General features: G+C 38.8%; 1 protein-coding gene across 1 annotated transcript in view; it reads left to right on the forward strand.

Annotated features, from left to right (window-relative positions):
* Positions 1 to 17261, forward strand: part of LOC124716988 (serine/threonine-protein phosphatase PP1-beta catalytic subunit) — a 90988-nt gene that overhangs the window by 18599 nt on the left and 55128 nt on the right. Inside the window, exon 4 of the mRNA XM_047243612.1 lies at positions 8739 to 8915. Within this exon, the coding sequence (XP_047099568.1) occupies positions 8739 to 8915 (177 nt within the window). The remainder of the gene's footprint in view (positions 1 to 8738; positions 8916 to 17261) is intronic.

The raw sequence follows: 17261 nt of genomic DNA on the forward strand, positions 1-17261 counted from the left end.
GTTCATAGAAGATACCACTTTCTTCATCTCTACCATCTTCAGAAGCGTAAATGCCAGTCACAGATGAATGTCCCCTCTCAATCTTAAAATGATGTGGTATTATCCTCTTGGATAAATGAGGGTGGTTTGATAAATCTGGTAAAAAAAGCAAGAAAAAGTTTTTGTTTCATACACATGGCCCAGCAGTCCTACAGATTTTTCATCCCACTGGAAAAATAGGTTCTGTCAAACTCTGCTAAATACTTCATTGACTGCAATTGTTACTTTTTCGCTGGCCGCGGTGGTCTCGCGGTTCTAGGCGCGCAGTCCGGAACCGCGCGACTGCTACGGTCGCAGGTTCAAATCCTGCCTCGGGCATGGATGTGTGTGATGTCCTTAGGTTAGTTAGGTTTAAGCAGTTCTAAGTTCTAGGGGACTGATGACCACAGCTGTTAAGTCCCATAGTGCTCAGAGCCATTTGAACAATTTGTTACTTTTTCATTTGATGAAAATTTCTCCGGGTGGATGAGGAAGCTGTTGAAAGCCCAATTCATGCACTTCTGCCATTGTTATTGCTGATGTGTGGGCTGTCCTGGTGAAAGAGCTTGTTTTTGCATGCCAAATTTTGTCTTTTTTTTTTTTTTTTTTTTTTTTTTTTTTTTTTTTTTTTTTTTTTTTTTATATATATATAGCCAGTGTAAGTTTCAACCATCCAAGAATGAAGCATGTAAGCTCCAGTTGTGACTTGCTTTTTTTATATACATACCTTGTTCCATAGATCATGAATACAACATTTTGTGATGATGTGGAACGTGTCACTTTAACATGTTTCTTTACACAAAATATGGGTTATTCCTCGGGATCCCAAAAAAAATGGCCATTGCCTTACCAGCTGACAAAATGCTCTATGCCTTCTTCAGTGCACTTTCACCAGCCTTTTGCCATTGTTTTTATGGCTGTTTTTACTCTAGTGTATAATGATGGATCCAAGTTCCATCAACAATCAAAAATTAGTGCAGAAAGTCTTGCAGTTTATTACTATACATCACCAAATGTTTTGTTGAAATGTTATGATGGATACACTTTTGATCGACTGAATGATCATGGCACCCACCTTGTACACAGCTTCTTCATAGCCAGTACTCCATGCAGGATATTATGCACTTGCTCAGTTGAGCGTACAGGTCATGAAAGTCATGAAAAAGTAAGGGAAAAATGGACAGGTGGTCCTAAAAGTAATAAGATAAGATAATAAAATTGAGTGGATTGTCAGTTGTGGTTCTAGACTGTTGTAGGAAATTGGAGCTACCCCCCAAAAATGCTTTATCTAGCAATTCATTTAATAAAAAAACCATGTATAAAGATTCACCAAAACTCTTAAAAGGCTTTATGTGTAGTGTTCATATGTGCAAGCCGTCTTAGCAAAGCCTCTGTTACTGTAGTTTTCAACCTTGAGGGGCAGATGTGGATGGAGAAATTTGAGGCTGTGGCTTCATTGAGCTAAATGTGGTGTGTATACCTAGTGGAAATGATGTATAAATTGTAGCTCTGCTGATGACACTGCTGCCATTTCATCTGTAGCTGGATCATTATCAGTTAGAGCAGCTGTTTCTTTAATTCTGTCTGCTCCCAGTTCTGTTTAAGTCTCTTTAATCACTATCTTTTTGGAAAGGCACGTCCTTAAAGATTTTCATTAGTAAATATAAAACTATTGTAATTTTAGTCTCATTTTAATGGTATTACGGACGATCAGGGTAAAATAGATTCCTTGCCAGCCAAAATGTTTCCTGTGCCCTATTAGTACTATTCACAGACTATAACTTGGTATCTGTCGAGCATTTTGTGCAAGTGTGACTTTGACATCAGTGACAGTGGTATTTCATGTGTAAAAAAATATATATATATATATGGAAGAGGAAAGACACTCAGCATTGATTCACTTATTAGTTTCAAGGCAACAAAACAAGTTGTCTTTTGCTGTAATAAATACAGTGCCTGCACAGTCACAAGTTTCTTCTGAACAATTTGAATGGCAGTAATGAATTACCACCACTTGCTCTTGGCTCAACCTCTAGAACTTCAGTTGAAGAGAGTTCCAAAACAAACCTATTGAAACAGTTTTTAGTCATTGATAAGACAGTAAAATCTGAAAATATATGAACTATGAATAAAGCCATGTCTCATTCTTCAGTTGGAAGTTCTGGAAACATAATAGAAATTGTTTCCCGACAGCATGATTGCCAAAATAATAGCTATCCAAGGGTAAGTTGTTATATAGAATTACTTATGGTCTTGGCCCTCGTTTTCAGAACCTCCTAGCCAACAGTCAGGGAAATTGGATTCTTTTGTGTGTCATGTTATGAGAGTTTAAACATAATTGTCCAAAAGGGACACACACATCTCATGATGTAAAGTTTCCTGGACAGTTTGAATGGTTTAAATTTGTCACCTAAGAAAATAATTCAAATTTCAATGGTTGAGCAAAATTTGAATGTAGAGATGTTGCATGATTTGCAAGCGTTTTTAATAAGCTGAAGAAAACAACCATAAATGTTTCATTGTGGCATTTGCCCACTTCATGTGGTGAACAGAGCTCTGAAAACTGCTCATAGTAAAAGTGGTTAGAATGTTCATGAATTTCTTATGGTACTTCGAGGAATTTTCCTTCAAGGAGGGCAACCTTTTCAAATATCAGTGGGTTTTCCAAGTTTTTTCACAAATTTTGTTCTATAAGATGGGCTGAGAATATTGAACTCGCGAAGAGAGCACTGGGATTTATTCCACATTTGAAGAAGTATGTTGCTGAAGTACAAAAAGACCACCTGAAAGTAGAAACTTTGAAAAATATAAGTTTCAGTTAGAAGATAAATTCCTTTGTGCAAGACCTGATTTTCTTATGTCATTATCAGTTGACCTTGATGAGTTTTTAACTAAGTATTAGTCAAATGACTCTCTTCCACATTTTGAACAAAGATTTGCTCAGTTTAATGTATAGCATTGCTTCTTGGTTCATAAAGAAAACTGTTATGGAAATGGCGACAAATTACCTGCTGTTATTGTTACAAAGTATGTAGTCACAAAGCAAGTCATTATATATTGGATCTGGTGCCAATACTGCTAGCAACAACTACTCGGAAAAGTGTATCCTCATTTCCAGAAATAAGCGCACAGGTATTTTAGAGTGTGTATTTCTAAAAATTGCTGAGAAGTGTCCTTCGATATTAAAGATAGTCAAAGGTGGCTCATGTTTATCAGCCAAAATTATTCAGAATTCCTTTTTGAGAAAGTCTTGAGTGCCAATTGTGCTGGAAGAATTCGTGTCAAAAAACATATGACTCCATCAACAGTTGACATGGTGAAGAGAGAATGCTTTAAATTTTGTGAATATTCTGAAAAACAACTGAACACTTCAATCCTGAGGAGGACAAACTTGATCACTTTCTATTGAATTTAGTGCAAAGTGCAAACCATGACTTCATCAAGTTCGTGCAGAAGCTGATATGCATGTTGCATGGAAATGCTGCAGTTGAAAGAGGCTTTTCTGTTAACAAAGAAGTTTTAGCTGAAAACTTGGAAGAAGATAAAATTGTTGCAGAAATGAAATAAAGTCGTTAAGTGGTTTGTGAGAGACTACTGAATTTGGACATCACAAAATCAGTAGTACTAGCTGTGAAGAATGCATCATTGAAAGAAATAAGAAATCTGATGTTGTTGTTGTTGTGGTCTTCAGTCCTGAGACTGGTTTGATGCAACTCTCCATGCTACTCTATCCTGTGCAAGCTTCTTCATCTCCCAGTACCTACTGCAACCTACATCCTTCTGAATCCGGTTAGTGTATTCATCTCTTGGTCTCCCTCTACGATTTTTACCCTCCACGCTGCCCTCTAATACTAAATTGGTGATCCCTTGATGCTTCAGAACGTGTCTGACCAACCAATCCCTTCTTCTAGTCAAGTTGTGCCACAAACTCCTCTTCTCCCCAGTTCTATTCAATACCTCCTCATTAGTTATATGATCTACCATCTAATCTTCAGCATTCTTCTGTAACACCACATTTCGAAAGCTTCTATTCTCTTCTTGTCCAAACTATTTATCGTCCATGTTTCACTTCCATACATGGCTACACTCCATACAAATACTTTCAGAAAAGACTTCCTGACACTTAAATCTATACTCGATGTTAACAAATTTCCCTTCTTCAGAAACACTTTCCCTGCCATTGCCAGTCTACATTTTATATCCTCTCTACTTCGACCATCATCAGTTACTGTGCTCCCCAAATAGCAAAACTCATTTACTACTTCAAGTGTCTCATTTCCTAAACTAATTCCCGCAGCACCACCCGATTTAATTCGGCTACATTCCATTACTCTCGGTTTGCTTTTGGTGATGTTCATCTTATATCCTCCTTTCAAGACACTGTCGATTCCATTCAGCTGCTCTTCAAAGTCCTTTAGTGTCCCTGACAGAATTACAATGTCATTGACGAACCTCAACGTTTTTATTTCTCCTCCATTGATTTGAATTCCTACTCTGAATTTCTTTTGTTTCCTTCACTGCTTGCTCAATATACAGATTTAATAACATTGGGGAGAATCTACAACCCTGTCTCACTCCCTTGCCAACCACTGCTTCCCTTTCATGTCCCTCGACTCTTACAACTGGCATCTGGTTTCTGTACAAATTGTAAATAGCCTTTCGCTCCCTGTATTTTACCCCTGCCACGTTCAGAATTTGAATGAGTGTATTCCAGTCAACATTGTCAAAAGCTTTCTCTAAGTCTACAAATGCTAGAAATGTAGGTTAGCCTTTCCTTAATCTTTCCTCTAAGATAAGTCGTAGGGTAAGTATTGCCTCACGTGTTCCAATATTTCTACGGAATCCAAACTAATCTTCCCCGAGGTCGGCTTCTACCAGTTTTTCCATTCGTCTGTAAAGAATTCATTTTAGTATTTTGGAGCTATGAATTATTAAACTGATAGTTTGCTAATTTTCACATCTGTCAACACCTGCTTTCTTTGCGATTGGAGTTGTTATATTCTTCTTGAAGTCTGAGGGTATTTTGCCTGTTTTATAAATCTTGCTCACTAGATGGTAGAGTTTTGTTAGGCCTGTCTCTCCCAAGGCTGTCATTAGTTCTAATGGGATGTTGTCTACTCCCGGGGCCTTGTTCTGACTCGGGTCTTTCAGTGCTCTATCAAACTCTTCACGCAGTATCGTATCTCCCATTTCATCTTCGTCTACATCCTCTTCCATTTCCACAATACTGTCCTAAAGTACATCGCCCTTGTATAGACCCTCTATATACTCCTTCCACCTTTCTGCTTTCCTTTCTTTGCTTAGAACTGGGTTTCCATCTGAGCTCTTGGTATTCATACAAGTGGTTCTCTTTTCTCAAGAGGTCTCTTTAATTTTCCTGTAGGCAGTATCTACCTTACCCCTAGTGATATATTCCTCTATATCCTTATATTTGCCATCTAGCTATCCCTGCTTAGCCATTTTCCACTTCCTGTTGATCTCATTTTTGAGACATTTGTATTCCCTTTTGCCTGCTTCATTTACTGCATTTTTATATTTTCTCCTTTCATCATTTAAATTCAATATTTCTTCTGTTACCCAAGGATTTCTATTAGCCGTCGTCTTTTTACCTACTGGATCCTCTGCTGCCTTCACTATTTCATCCCTCAGAGCTACCCATTCTTCTTCTACTGTATTTCTTTCCCCCAGTCTTGTCAATTGTTCCCTTATGCTCTCCCTGAAACTCTGTACAACCTCTGGTTCTTTCAGTTTATCCATGTCCTATCTCCTTAAATTCCCACCTTTTTGCAGTTTCTTCAGTTTTAATCTACACTTCATAACCAATAGATTGTGGTCAGAGTCCACATCTGCCCCCTGGAAATGTCTTACAGTTTAAAACCTGGTTCCTAAATCTCTGTTTTACCATTATATAATCTATCTGAAACCTGTCAGTATCTCCAGGCTTCTTCCATGTATACAACCTTCTTTTATGATTCTTGAACCAAGTGTTTGCTATGGTTAAGTTGTGCTCTGTGCAAAATTCTACCAGGCGGCTTCCTCTTTCATTTCTTCCCCCCAGTCCATATTCACCTACTACGTTTTTTTCTCTCCCTTTTCCTACTACCGAATTCCAGTCACCCATGACTATTAAATTTTCGTCTCCCTTCACTACCTGAATAATTTCTTTTATCTCATCATACATTTCTTCAATTTCTTCATCATCTGCAGAGCTAGTTGGCATATAAACTTGTACTACTGTAGTAGGCATAGGCTTCGTGTCTATCTTGGCCACAGTAATGCGCTCACTATGCTGTTTGTAGTAGCTTACCCGCACTCCTATTTTTTTATTCATTATTAAACCTACTCCTGCATTACCCCCATTTGATTTTGTATTTATAACGCTGTATTCGCCTGACCAAAAGTCTTATTCCTCCTGCCACCGAACTTCACCAATTCCCACTATATCTAACTTTAACCTATCTATTTCCCTTTCTAAATTTTCTAACCTGCCTGCCCAATTAAGGGATCTGACATTCCACGCTCCGATCCGTAGAACGCCAGTTTTCTTTCTCCTGATAACGACGTCCTCCTGAGTAGTCCCCGCCCGGAGATCCGAATGGGGGACTATTTTACCTCCGGAATATTTTACCCAAGAGGATGCCATCATCATTTAACCATACAGTAAAGCTGTCAGTCTTAAAAGAACAACACTTAAAAAGGAGCTCAAAAATAAGATAGACTGATTACTCAAAAGGCAAAAGCAGCAGCTGAAGTTTTAGATGTTGAAATTTCAAGTTTTAGCTGAGGGATTTAAACACTGAATCGTTTATTGTGAAGTTTAACATTTGGCATAAATTTTGCGCCTTCATTATTGTAAACTTGTCTTAAGGAAAATTATTTTTTCTCTGCATTACTATGGTAAAACAATTTGTATTTTAATTGATATGATAAGTATATCTGTAAATAGTCATACCCCGTCGTATGTGAGAGTTTAATATATTTATTGCATTTGATGAGTGGTATATTACAGGTCATACATGTTAAATTATTCCTGCTGACATACAGTTTGAGTAAGATAAGAATTACTATATTCAGCTTTCTTTTCAGTTGGCTTTCAGATTCATAAAAAATGTGTTTGCCGTTGTACCACACATTATTTTTGGGAAGTCCTGATTGAAACTAAAGAGGTAATGAAAAAGTCATGAAAAGATCATGAATTTTATCCTCTGAAAAATCTGTACATACCCTGAGTGGTCTTGTGAATTTTTACTCGTTAGTCTTGCATCACCGTGCCATGAATTTTGTCACTGGTTCCCTTTGTGATGACCTTAATTGGAAGCCCAGAGCTCAGTTAGTCTTCAGTGCTGTCCAACCACATTTAAATTCATTAATTGAAAAGTAAATGGTCTTCAGTGGTGCTGCGGGAACTTCATCCAGTTTTGTTTTGATTTAGGCAGTCCAACCCTTTGAATGAAAAATATTTCCAAACAGCACAAAACATTTTCTTCATTTTTAGTTGCAGTTGACATACTAATTCAGATGGCTGTCAACAGTGTAATGTATACTGTTTTTTACTATAGTATTGATCAACTGGGATCATGTTAACAACTTCAACAGTTCCTCTTCTTCCTTTGTTTTTGTTTCCTATTTTTCCAGTATTCCCTCATTTTCTCCTCATGAAGTCTCTTCCTTTCTTCTGTCCATGTTGTTCATGATTTTTTATTTCTTCTGCTTTGAAAGCCTTCCAGATTTAGTATTTTATTTTTAAAATGATTTCTTTCTGCTATTTCTGATTCTTTGATGTTTCTTTCTAGAGCTTTCTCTACTTCTGCAATCCATGCTATTGTCAATTTCTTCTTCCAGAAATATAGGAGTATTTGTTTTGTTTGTCTATTTCCACCAATTCAGTAGAGGTGTCCAAAAAGGTTAATCTTCGTTTGGCCGCCGGCCGCGGTGGTTTAGCGGTTCAGGCGCTCAGTCCAGAACCGCACGACTACTACGGTCGCAGGTTCGAACCCTGCCTCGGGCATGGATGTGTGTGATGTCCTTAGGTTAGTTAGGTTTAAGTAGTTCTAAGTTCTAGGGGACTGATGACCACAGATGTTAAGTCCCATAGTGCTCAGAGCCATTTGAACCATTTTTCGTTTGGCCGTACTGTATACTGTACATTATTGAAATTCATTGTGATCCTTGGACTAATCAAGCTTATCAACAATGCATTCCAAGCATTGTTATATGTCACGGTGAAAGGGCTATATGCTTGATACGTCTCAATTTCTTTTTCGTTTCTGTTATGACACTATTGTTGACCTGTTTGTTTATTTGGAGCAGTTCTATCTCCTTAAAACCTAGTCCACCTCTTACGTTCTGTGTTATTGGAAGGGTGTCCTTTTATTACATTTGTATGTCTTTTTCCATTGTCATATTATCATTTGCAAGGAAATTACGGGGTAGAATTTCTAGCCAGTACTCTCCTTCAAGAAACAATATATTCAGTACTACTGATGAACGTAACAAAGTGAAAGTATGCAACTTATCGCTGGCATAGTGCCTACCAATGCACAATCTTGCCTCTTGCTCCCTGATATCTTTCTCTGTCCTCCCCAAGGAAAGAACTTGTGTTCTCTCTCTCTCTCTCTCTCTCTCTCTCTCTCTCTCTCTCTCTCTCTCTCTCTCTCTTGATTCTTATGCATACAATAATGTAATTTTACAGCAGTAATGAATGTTACATTTTGATACAGGTAAACGGCGGTACAACATCAAACTGTGGAAAACATTTACAGACTGCTTCAATTGTTTGCCAATAGCAGCAATCATTGATGAGAAGATTTTCTGTTGTCATGGAGGACTAAGTCCAGATCTTCAAGGCATGGAACAGATTCGCCGTATAATGAGACCCACTGATGTTCCAGACACAGGTAAGAACTCATAATTAATAACTAAAAATTAATAACTTACACTCTGTGGAAGTGTTTTTCTGTAAGGGCCAATCAGAAAGTTTCCGTTTGAGGGTGTTACTGCAGTGTATGTGCGGCATAGCATGACTGCAATGCGAGTGCATAAGCACTGACATGAAGGCAAGGCATTAGTGTGGCATGTCCTTCTGAAATGTGGGCAGTAAACGCAGAAATGTGAACTATGGTGACTTTATTACCAAATATGTCCAAACAGGGCCAATGTGCTGTTATTCTTTTCTTGGCTACTGTCGTATACAGATGCTGCTAGACATCCATTGGAGAATGAAGACTGTGTACGGAGCAGTACGCCTGTCAAAAAAATACCATTGCGATTCGAAAGATGCTGCCGTTCGATCTGGGAGGGTAGTTTCATCCTGTTAAAGTGGTAGATGCTCAAACACTTGCCCAGTAGTCCTGGTTTCTCTCCCCTGCAATTATCACATCATTCATCCCTGAAAAAAGGTCTTAAAAAGGTCGGCGATTCCTGTTGGATGAGGATGCGCAACAGGTATTTATTGACTTCTTCGTGCAGCAGGACACAGTGTTTTATCATAGAATCTGCCCGATAGAATTTGAAATGAGACTTATCCAACCTGGCAACATGTTTCCAGTTATCAACAGTCCAATGTCATTGTTGACGGGCCCAGGCGAGGTGTAAAGCTTTGTGTTGTGCAGTCATCAAGGGTACACAAGAGGGCCTCCGGCTTCGAAAGCCCATATCGATGATCTTTCGTTGAATGGTTCGCACGCCGACACTTGTTGATGACCTAGCATTGAAATCTGCAGCAATTTGCGGAAGGGTTGCACTTCTGTCACATTGAACTATTCTCTTGAGTCGTCGATCGTCGTGTTCTTGCAGGATCTTTTCCAGCTGCAGCAGTGTCACAGATTTGATGTTTTACCATGTGCCTGATATTCATGGCACACTTGTGAAATGGTCATACAGGAAAATCCCCACTTCATCACTACCTTGGAGATGCTGTGCCCATTGCTTGTGCGCCGACTAAAACACCACATTCAAACTCACGTAAATCTTGATAACCTGCTATTGTAGTAGCAGTAACTGATCCAACGACTGCACCAGACACTTTTTCTCATATATAGGCATTGCTGACTGCAGCACTGTATTCTGGCTCTTTACGTCTCTCTATTTGAATATGCATTCATATACAAGTTTCTTTGGTGCTTCAGTGTATGTTATATCACATTTAGGACTTGCAGAATGTGTAAAGTTGCAGTGCCAATCAAACAATAATGGTTTGTCAATAACGTAGCACATTTGAGAAGTAATATGGATGTAACTTACTGTTGCTGGTGTGCCAATGATTTGTGAAAATTTATGGAAGGCATAGTGTGTGTGGTGGGAGCATATAGAGTGTTTGGAAATAACCAAGTGTAACCATGTAGTGTGGATCAAGTCAGCAGCATGCTTTTGTCTTAAAGACTTGTTAAAACAAAATACAACCAAAACTTCCTGGCAGATTAAAACTGTGTGCCGGACTGAGACACTTACTTGGGACCTTTTGCCTTTTGCAGGCAGGTCTACCAAGTTAGCTACCGAAGCACAACTCATGACCCGTCCTCACAGCTTTGCATCTGCCAGTACCAGACAAGGAATTGACTGCTGGATTGGTAAAAAACTATCCTAGTCGGTCATTACGTCATCTCTAACCAGTTTCCAGTAACTCATCCATAAACTAAACTGGATAACAGTCTAAAAGTAAAAGAGGGAAGGACACATATAAAACTCATCAGGTTTCCAACAGAACATTCGAATTTATTGTCTTCTATAATACCTTGCCAAAGGCCACCTTGTTGTTATCAAACATATATGCAGCTAATCGATATCTCTACCTTCTGATATGAGACTTCTGGCCACCTAGTGAAAGTTCCCTCTATAAGTCATTCCCTTTCTCACAAGAGTCAAGAAATAACTATATTGATCACTGAGTGTCACTGGGTCCATACTTCATACACACAACACTTTTTAAACTTCAGCTACACCCCATAGGGCTCACAACTCCTTCCTAGTGTTGCAAGAACTATTAGCAGACTCAATGTGATGTGCTCCTAACCTGCTCTGTGAAATTATTTAATATGCAGATCTTTTGACCAATCTTCTCGAGGGCAGAATATAAGTTCTTAAGTGACCCATTTCGTGGTAAGGCTCATAGCAGTAAGGTACTGCTTTCTGCAGGTACTATCAGCCATGAAAACATGGCCATCCTGTGGAAATTACATGCTTTTTGAAAGCAGCCGTATCAGATTGGACCACCATACCATCAGCTGGTTTAAAGGAAGACAGGCCAATATCTCCGTGCTGGAGAATGGTTCCTGATCCCCAGAAACTGGAAAACTGGTGCAGTCGTTCACAGCACTGACCAGCAATAGCTGATGGGTTTAACCAGAAACTGCTATGAAACAAATCTTCATGTTTTTAATCAGACTGGTGAGGCCCTTCACAGTAATGCTATTACTTCATGCCAGTCTGAGCTTTTGGATAAACCCCAAATGCAGTTTGTTGGTTGTCCAGGTGTGATAGACTATCCAGTGTATAATATCTGGATTGTAGAGTCTTCAAATATGTTAATTTGGCTACAAGTTCAAAAATCAGAAGATGGTTGGTATCATAGTGGAAGCTAGAAAGATCCTGTCTGAATGCATAATCTATCTTGCTGTTCATAAGAGAATCACATTTGATATGTCGCTGTAAATTGCAGTTTGGGCACATTGATACTGTTGTTCTGTGTGGGCACTTTCTTTCCACATTGACTACCCTGAAATCCCAGATTTTTTTACTTTGTTTCACAATGCTAGAGATGTGACTTATTAATTCCAACACAAGAGTGATTTATAATGAAATAGTCTTCCATATTGTATATTTTCTGCATCTTAAAAATGGAATTTGTCATAGCTCTCAATTCATAGAAGTGTGTTTTTGCGTAATAAGTTTCTGCATTCAGAAGACTGCGAAAGGTTGGATTGTGTGTGTTGTCAAGTACACTGACAGCTTCACACAACTGTGCTAATGTATGCTAAAATGTTACAAGCGTCATGGTGCTGATGTTTAGTATTAACTTAGCAATGCAGTGTTGTGTATTTGTGCAGTTTGCTTGCAGAGCTGTTAACCTGTCAGATCCAATGTTGGATTCTGGTCACTGAGTACAGTAACACTTAAGTCTTGCAAATGCCTAACAGCTGGTTCTTTAGCAGACAAGTCATAAAATATGGTGCTTGGTACTCGGATTGTTAACTGCCCTACAGAAAATAAATGAAATGACATTTGGCTCATTTTATGTTGCCATTTGGGGTTTAGATATCAGCTTGTTAGCTATGTTATAAAGGCTTATTTATCACATGCTCTTTATGATGTGAGCACATTATGACAGGATAGGGTTTTTTGGTGCTAGAATTAGTTCATCTGCTTTTCCCAAATGTTCTGGAGAGTGAGAGAACAGACCATGACAAATAGCAGTGCCATACAATTTGATATGGTAGGGTTTAAGTAATCATGTAATTATTCATAACGGAATATTTATTCCTATAAATGTCAGCTGTTTTCATTGCATACAAGGGCAGGCAAATACAAAGGAAAGGCCCATGCTTACAATACAAATATGGAGCCTTGATTAATTCTCTATGTAAAAGAATTGTACAGTTTTCTAGTGTTCCTATTATTGAGTCTAAATATGGCAATAGAGTTTTTGATAACATCACTAGAGAAAAAGTCTGTTGCATTAAGGTCTGGTGATTGTTATGCACATTCAAATGGCCCTCATTGCCCTATCCACCTACTGAGTAATTTGTTGTCAAAAAACCAACACACTGTTACAGTCTTTAAAGCCTGGTGGGGAGTAGTTCTGTCTTAATGGAAGTAGAACTATTCATTACCCTGCTGTAGATGTAATGGTGGAATACCAGTATCACGCAGCATGTTGAGAGAGGCACCGTAGGTAACAGTTACTTGGAAAGAAAATAGGCTCATTGATCCCTTGACATGGAAAGCATGCCCAAATTGTAACCCCAAGTTAATTTTTCAATTATAGCATGGCAGTTTTCTGTGATGTTGTGTACACTGTTATGCCTGTCAACAGTGCCTGACATCTTAAAATTCACTTCATCAGACCAACAAGTTTTTAGAATTATGCCATCACTTTGCATTTCTCCATTCAAAAGCATCTTGCAGAATTCTAAACCGTGATCCAGATCATCCTCTAGCAGTCCATGAAGTAATTTTGGCTGATACACATGCAAACCTAAATATTGCACTAGATGATCAGAGGATGTGTGGGAAATGTCAAACTCAACACAGGCTCTCCTTTAGGGTTTCATTGGGCATTGGGTGAAATCTTGCACAACTATAACCATCATTTGCATTGATGGTATCTCTCACTGGTTGACCACTCTGACGCATTAAGATAGACCCAATTCAATTGATTGTGAATTGATAGCAGAGCTGTATAGAACTGTTCTGTCCATTTATGTCCGGATGTCACTTAAATTACCAGCCATGATTATCAGAGTATCTGGTAGAAATAGAAAAAGGTTCTTAGAACAGATAAAAATACAGTATACCTACTGTATCTTGTAGAACTCGAAGTACAAAACTTACACGCCCCCATGTGTGTATGAATTATGTTACTACCTTGTTCTTAAATTTTAATACTTCAGCCTTTCCAGGATCCTTGTCGAAGTGATCCATGGATGGATAACAATACGGCTGCAACAACAACATTGTCTGAAGCTTAGCAAGGTTTCTTATCTGGTTTATGGGCCTATTGACCACTCAATTCCATGATAAATTGTTACATTTACTCCTTCCATTCTGCTTGTTCTAGCTCCTTGTGAGATGAGAAATTGTTTTGTTGTTCAGTGTTTTCCCTTACAGACTAGAGCCCCACTTCCAGGCAGTACAGTTGCATCTCATATATTCTGAAAATGAAAATGATCTATGTTCTGTGTCTGTATTTGCGTGGCTTTTTCTGTCAATAGTTCAGCATATAAGGAGTAGTCAAATGAAAACTGAACACCTGCTGCAACAGGCCTATGGAATTGTTCCATTCAATAAGTAGTCGCCCCATGCTTTAAGAAATTTAACCCACTGGAAGATGGTGCAGTCCATTCCTGTTTCACAGAACATGGTCAGTTGCTGACCACACCCACTCTTGCATGTCCTCATCTGACAGAGATCCATGCATGCCTTTTTTCAGGTTGTCAGAGAGATGAAAATCATGTGGTGAAAGAACTGTGGGGTATGGAGGGTGTCAGTGTTTCCCAACCCAATTGCTGAAGAAGTGTAGCATTCACCTGATTGGTAGGGTGAGGTCAGGCATTATCACACAACAAGATGATAATTCACAATTTCTGCAAAGAGTCTTCGTGTTGTTGCGCATTGATTGTGGTTCCACACTTTAGGAACTGGACGAGCAGAAGGCCTCTGCAGTAGGAGCTTATGTGAAGAGCTTTGGATTTCTTTGGAGGTGGAGATACGGGATGTCTCCACTGTTGGCTTTCCTGTTTGCTCTTGGTCTTCTGGAGTGCTGTCAGATGGAATCATCCAGTTGCGTGATAACCCCTGTACCTGCATTGCCAATCAAATGAAGACTTTGCCTCAGCAGTTTGGTTGGGAAACACTGCAGCAGCCTGGATCTTTCACCATCTTTGGTGACCTGAAGAATTAGGTCTTCTGTGTCAGTGGTGTTATTTGTCCGAGAGCAGTGATGATCATGCCGACAAGACGGCTGTCTGCAGCCAATTAACTGGTATGAAATATGGCAAAAAGATTGAAAACTGGCATTCCACAATATTGGAACTGTCATGTGATATCCCACAGATTCCTCAGTGTTTTGTGTGGCATTGTGGCTAACTAGCTAAGGTACAGTAGTTCTGTACTCACGGGGTTCCAAAACTCCTTTCAGAGATCCATAGAATTCATCATACAATGGCTTCTCTGAACTTTCTTTGTTGTTATGATCCAGAAGAAGGCCTACTGAACTAAACTTGTGGCCATTGACGAGATGCGGATTTCCTTTGATAATGCAGAGAGATGATTGCAATCAGTGATGCAGGGTGAAGAAATTGGAGTCTGCCGAGGTGATAACCAGAACAGCTATGGTTACCATTTTTTGGGATGCTAAAGAAATCTTTTTCTTGTAGTTTATGGAGCATGAAAGGCCAGCCAGTTCTGAATCATGCTATGGGACATAAAAAGAATGCGGAAGAACCATTCATAATAAGTGACACGGTTTCTTTGACTACTAGTGGTGTATTTTTGCATGCTGTGCTTAGCCACAACTTGGTTGGAAAACACACACATTGTTTTTGAACACACATCCCAGACATTGGTTCAAAGTAATGTCCACCTCTTCACACATGTGAAAAACTGGCTTGGCTCCCAATATTTTGACTCCAATCAAGAACCGTTAGATGCTGTTACAGGCAGGCTGTAAACTCGGGCAGCAGAATTTTACACTGCAAGATTTTTCAACTCGTTACGGTTGACTGATGGTTGTGGGAGAAGTACTATGAAGGCAATAGGATTTTTCTGATAAATTTGCTATAACTATTGCAGTGTTATTTATAGCCTTATTGAGGTTCATTCTGGATGGCCCCATATAATGGTACATAGGTACATCTTTTGCCGCAGTATTATTTCAGATTTATTTTCAATCGATTGATATTGAGGATACAGGATACTTATAAATGGTGGAAAAATTGAATTTTTTATGACTTTATTAAATTCTATTGTCTTTCCTGATTACATTGATATATACATTACAGGGTTTCAAATGAAAAATGACCTATATATACCAAAGTTACAGTAATGTATGCCACCATGCCACCTTTATTTCTATTACAGAAACCAGTATTATTTCTAAAAGAACTGTGAACTTTATTTGCTGTTATTTTATGAATGATACATTGTATATGTTGGTAACAGTGCAGGTTTCTAGTGTCTGTAAATGATTATCTTTGCTAGTATTTACTTTTGTTTTGCTGAAGCAGTTTGTTCATGTGTTACTGAATGTTTGTTGCCCAAGTGGTACATATATTTGTGGAGATACATATCCTTTAGTGAGCAATAAATACGAACTATGCCATGCATCAAGAAATTCAATAAAAGGAAATTCTGTGGTAACGAGTTCACAAACAAAGCAAGCCACACTATTGAAAGTAACCTATGTATCAGTTCTTCAGGAAAGAAACTCCCACATGGCATGCCTCCTGGTGATTCAAATTTTTGCATTAACAGTGACGCTGTTTGTAGTGGATTTGTTGTTGTTGTTGTTGTGGGTATCTTATCTTCTTTGATAAAGGAAGTGGCAAAATGTAAACAATGTGATGATGTAGGCTGTCTGGAAATAACTGAACAACAAAGTTGCAGGAAGGGTTTAGCATCAAAATTAGTTGTTCTGTGTGGATCCTGCAATAAATCTACCTCGAAAATGAGTTCGAACATTGTGCATAATTCATTATTTGAATTTACTGTATGCAATGCATGCAATAGGAAAAGGGAAAAAGGCTGCTCAAACGTTTTGTGGTTTGATGGACCCTCCTCCTCCTCCTCCTCCCAGTAGGTTCAGCAAGTACGTAAAAATACTTCTAGGTGCCTTGACGGTTGTGTGTAAAGCATCTATGAAACGTTCAGTAGAAGAAACTGTAAATATTAGTGGAACCAGGGACATTGCTGTTGCACTTGTTAGGACATGGCAATGTCTAGGACATCATTTCATGAATGGTGTTGTAAGTGCTACTTCTCTGGAGAGTGGAAAAGTTGTTGATGTTTAGTGCTTATCTAAGTACTGCCTCACCTGCCATGGTAACACTGAAGGACATTGAGCATCAGTGTTCTAAGAATTACGATGGTTACAATGGATGTATGGAGTGTGATGGAACTCTAAAAATATTTCAGAGGTTGGTGCCCATTTATGATATACAAAGTACCTAGGCGATGGGGACTCAAAAGTTTTCAATAAAGTTAACGAGTTCAATGTTTATGGTGATACCTTGGTAACAAAACTGAAGTGTTATGGACATGTGCAAAAGAGGATGGGTGCTAGATTGAGGAAGCTATGAAGAGAAATGAAAGGAAAGTTGCTATCTGATGGAAAATCTCCGTCTGGCCGAGGCAGATTGACAGAAACTCCTTCAGAGTTACTATGGACTGGCTATTAGATGAACTGCACCTCTGAATGACGTTACAGCAATGAGAAAAACTGTATGGCCCACCAATTTTCATAAGTTGTCCATAGATGGCCACCCTGTTCACGGACTTTGCCCCAAAGGAGCAGATCTAAGCAAAAGAAA

This window comes from Schistocerca piceifrons, chromosome 9, assembly GCF_021461385.2.
Source record: "Schistocerca piceifrons isolate TAMUIC-IGC-003096 chromosome 9, iqSchPice1.1, whole genome shotgun sequence".
In the NCBI taxonomy this organism is placed as follows: domain Eukaryota; kingdom Metazoa; phylum Arthropoda; class Insecta; order Orthoptera; family Acrididae; genus Schistocerca; species Schistocerca piceifrons.